Consider the following 5,000-nt stretch of genomic DNA (forward strand, 5'->3'; position numbering starts at 1 on the left):
CGTTATACACACACATTTGATACACTATTTACAGTTTTTTTTTTTATATTTCTCATGTTTATTTTTTATTGATTTATTCATTTTTTGACAGATTTTAAAAATCTTTCTGTTTTTAGTGTGTACGTGCATGTACTTTTAGGAGTGCGTGTGAGTGTATGTGTTTACATGATTATTTATTAATTCATTTATTTATCATTTATCCTACTTTTGCTACTATTTAATTGTTACTAATAATAATGATAATAGTAATACTACTACTGCTGCAACTACTACTACTAATAATAATGTTAATAATAATAATAACAATAATAAAGATGATAATAATAATAATGGTAGAAATAATAACCATAATAATAACACTAATAATAACAGACAATAACAATGATAAGGATAACAACATGGGAAGTAAAACCTGCACTGAAGGTAAGTTTATGTTTATGTTTGTATTTATAGTTGTTATTTTGTCTCTTCGTTTCCTAGGAATAAAATATAGTTCGTTTACAGCCGAAAGCGACTATTTTTTTTTTTTTTTTTATTATTATTATTATTTTTTTTTAGCACAGACATACTCTTTGTTACTTTGTGACTTTTAATCCTTCAGGACCGCTGTATGATTTGTTTTTCTCTCTGGTCATCTCAGAATGTTGACTTAAAATTTTTACTACTCATTAACATATGGAAATTACAAAAAAATATTTCCCCTGTGATATTTCCGCTCACTGATGGGCTAGCAATACATTATAGAATATATTATAAGGAATTTATGCACATTATCACGGTGCAAAAAAATATAAAGAAATTAAAAATTAAATTAAAATTGATCAAAAATTAAAAGTAACACAAATTCTTATGGATTCTTTCAACACTAACTGTGAAATACTTAGAAATAGAAGTCAAACTATTAGTACCACTCCCCAAAAATGTAGTTGTAGTTTTGAGATGGTTATTTTTCTAAATATCTGTACAGCTCTGCGTTTCGGGACAAATAAAAATGGAATCTGATCACAAATAAATATTAGGACAGAAGTACGGCCTTTAGTTTCTTTTTCATTTTTTTCCATACCGTCAGACGGCCTTAAATGTTTATAATCCAACGTGATTGAAATAAATTCGATAGACAAAGGCTTAAAAAGATTAAGAACTAAAGCAAAAGTGCATCGCTGAGCATGGAGGAATAAATTGAAATAGATTGAAACAGACGAATTGCTTCGTGGTGCAAAGGCAACCAAACACCAAAATGTTTTTTGCGTGCTTAACTAACTGAAGCAACGGGAATACTTTGGAGCGAAATTTAGGAAGGATTTAGTAAGGATACTCGCAATGCAGTTTATTCAGGTATATTAATCAAGTAAAAAACATATTCATAACTTCTTTATTCGCAGAACAAAACAAAACAAAACAAAAAATACTATGTGTTTTTTCTTTTTCTTTTTTCATCATGAATGCATGAATTAAATTTACATATTTGTTTTAGAACAGTTTTAATTCCTTTAGAACTATAAATTGCTGAGTTTTGTACACCTGTAAATGGAAATGTGAACTGAGTAGAAAAATGAAATTGTGTAGAGATAGAAAAAGGATTCACTGTAAGCAATGAATTTGATCATAATACTTACAAACTGAAACAATTCGAAATTCGAAACTGTTGTTGGAACACAGTCTCGCATATATATCTTTATTCAAACACATACATAAATTGTGTGCGCGGATTTGCATATATTGGGTAAGTCAAACCTAAATACCGTAGTGAGTGAGTGTATCTTAAATATGATGTGTTGAGAACCACCAACAATGATTACCTAACCAACCAACCCCCTGGGGAAGGATCATTGGTCAGCCACCCCAGTATAAAGGCCTAGTCAAATACATGATATCACCATGCGCCAAGTAGTTCCTCAAACACCTGCAGCGTTAGCGACACGAATATGAATAAGTATATTATCCTGGGCAACTGGTAGTTCACGGCTGATGCAGAATATATCTGGCGGAAATTTAGTCATACTGAACTAACGGCAAAGATAGCATTCTGGTTAGATGGAACTGCAGGCAAAGAAAAAAACTTGGGGACCTTTACTTTGCTTATTTGATAACTCCTGACTGCATCCCAAATATTAAGATGCTACGGCTAATCAGCCCAGTGATTATTCCGTTTCATGAATGAAACACAATATAGCTATCTATCTATATGTATAGTTATATATATATGTATATATATATATATATGTATGTGTGTGTGTGTGTGTGTACATATATACATATATATACATATATATACATATTTATACACATATACATATATATACATATACATATTTATATATATATATATATTCTATATATATTACATAAATTTATCTATAATATATGAACACACACACATATGTATATATATACATATATATATGTGTATATATATGTGTGTGTGTGTGTGTGTGTGTGTGTGTGTGTGTGTGTGTGTGTGTGTGTGTGTGTGTGTGTGTGTGTGTGTGTGTGTGTGTGTGTGTGTGTACATATATACATATATATACATATACATATATATATATATATATATATATTCCATATATATTCATATTCTATATATATATATTATATATATCTATATTTAATATATAAACACACACACAAATATGTTTATGTATATATATATATATATATATTTATTCATATATGTGTGTGTGTGTGTGTGTGTGTGTGTGTGTGTGTGTGTGTGTGTGTGTGTGTGTGTGTGTGTGTGTGTGTTAATACGCACAAATTAATAAACTACATATTGTATACCCCATATATGCAAGGAATACGATTAGTATTATCAGGCGGCAAAACGCAGTTCACTAATACTTATACGATATTGTTTATGTGTATTTTGTGAGAATTCTGTCTATGAATCACACACATATGGCTAAATAATTAGACCAAAACTGGCTGTTTCAGTTTATAATCTTTTAAATGGTAATTTCCTACATCCGAATCATCCCATGTGTGTGATGTCGTCGTTGTAAATATGTTAATTTCTTTTATTTTAGTTTTACAGACCACGTTAAATATTTTGCACATCATCAATTTGAAATGATAATGAGCTTTGTGTCCTTTCTATCACCAATTTGATTTCATGAATATCTTTAAGACATATAAACATATGTCCTGATATAGAAAAATATGGCTTTAGATAAGGTCTAAACTTTTATGCATAAGAAAGTAATAAGTACTCTTAAATATACGTAAATCTGAAAATTGTGATACGGAATTTGTAAAAGGATCCGCATCTTACAGTGATACAGAATTGTTCAAGATAAAAAAATGCCATTACAGACACGCAAAAAATATCCCACGCGGTGCGATCGATGAAACTAATGATGCTTCATCTTGACGATACCTTTGCCTCAATATCGATAACTGGCAACTTAGCTTTTGTTAAGAGCTAAAGGAGTCTATTTTGTGACTCACCTTAGTGGGTTTTTTTTTTGCCAGTGTAGTTGATGGATAATAACAATGATAATACTAAATGTAATAGCGACAATAGTAATGATAATGATAAAATGATGAAGATAACATCCTCCTCCTAACCATCATAATGATATTAACAATGCTGATGATAATATAATACTAATACTAGTAATAATAATAATAATTATAATGATAATAATAATAATAACAATAATAATAACAATAACAACGATAATAAAAATATATTAATAACAATAATGAAAATAATGATAATAAAAACAAAAAACATAATAAAAATAAGAGACATTATTCATAATAATGATAATAATAATCGCATATTAAAATGATAATAATAATAATAATAATAAAATCATGTTGATGATAATAGTAATAGTAATGATAATAATAATAATGATAATAATAATAATAAAATTAATAATAGTAATAATAATGATAAAGATGATGATGATGATGATGATGATAAGGATGATAATAAAGAAAAAAAATGTCCCTCTTAATGTTCTTGATTTTAATGACTATGATACCAATGTGAAAGTCAAAATCAAAACAGTTTATTTCATTAATTACAAAGGTTCTTCTTTTTACATAGATAATCACATCAACGAGTAATACAAAATAAGCATAAACATTACCAAATACATTAGTAGGAAAATTATAAAATTAGTTATAAATATTTTGAAGTATAGGTACGTGGTTTTGCTTTGTATTTAAATGCCTGATGTCACTGAGAATTGAGAAGTTGCTCCTTTAATTTCATTTTGAAAGTAATCAGGTTGGAGATTTTTCCAATATTTTGCGGTAGATCTCTGGTCCTCGGATTTGCATTTGTCTTGACCGTCTTTCTGTGCATGACCTTTAGACGTACAGAGAGTTAGTATGTCTGGTTTGAATGCGTGTTTTGCTACCTATTGTTTCTAGAGGCAGAAACTAATGAGGATAATTACCCTTTATGAATTTATGAATCTGTATACATGTGTCATATTGACATTTTTGTTGAACTTACAATGATTGTAATATGTTTTGTTGGTTGAGCTTCATATGTTGGAACAGAAGTATATAATTATGAGTGTAAGGGTTTGTACAACAGCAATTTTCGTGTCAGTGGAGATTATTATGTTTTAAATGGTATATTAGTATGCCCATTACTTTTTTGTAAATGTCAATGTGTGTCTCAAAAGCCATGTATCTATCTATGTATGATAGCCTTCAAATATCATTATTGTATTTGTCGACTGCCTCTAAAGTTGCAGTGAGTTTCATCATGATTTAGATTGAGGCCATTGTAGCCAAATACATCTTTGCTTCTGTAAGAGTTTTTTGTCTATTTCTTATCAATTCATTTAAATAGCTTACAGAGGCAGCATGGAGGAACAAGGAGACAGTTGCTTGCAATGGTCGACAGATCGTTAATGAATTTACTGAATAAGATCGGGCCCAATATGGATCCTTGTGGGACACCGAAAAAGATATTTCATTACAAATTCTGACTGTCTGCGTTCTTGTTGATAGATAACTTCTGAATCATTAGATCTCAA

General features: G+C 29.2%; 1 protein-coding gene across 1 annotated transcript in view; it reads right to left on the reverse strand.

Moving 5' to 3' along the window:
* Positions 1-1,496: 1,496 nt before the first annotated feature.
* LOC125034493 (gamma-interferon-inducible lysosomal thiol reductase-like) overlaps positions 1,497-5,000 on the reverse strand; it is a 6,305-nt gene continuing 2,801 nt past the window's right edge. The window contains exons 4-5 of the mRNA XM_047626315.1: positions 1,878-1,981; positions 1,497-1,521 (exon numbers count right to left, since the gene is read on the reverse strand). Coding sequence (XP_047482271.1) covers positions 1,497-1,521; positions 1,878-1,981 — 129 coding nt within the window. The remainder of the gene's footprint in view (positions 1,522-1,877; positions 1,982-5,000) is intronic.

This window comes from Penaeus chinensis, chromosome 2, assembly GCF_019202785.1.
Source record: "Penaeus chinensis breed Huanghai No. 1 chromosome 2, ASM1920278v2, whole genome shotgun sequence".
Taxonomy (NCBI): domain Eukaryota; kingdom Metazoa; phylum Arthropoda; class Malacostraca; order Decapoda; family Penaeidae; genus Penaeus; species Penaeus chinensis.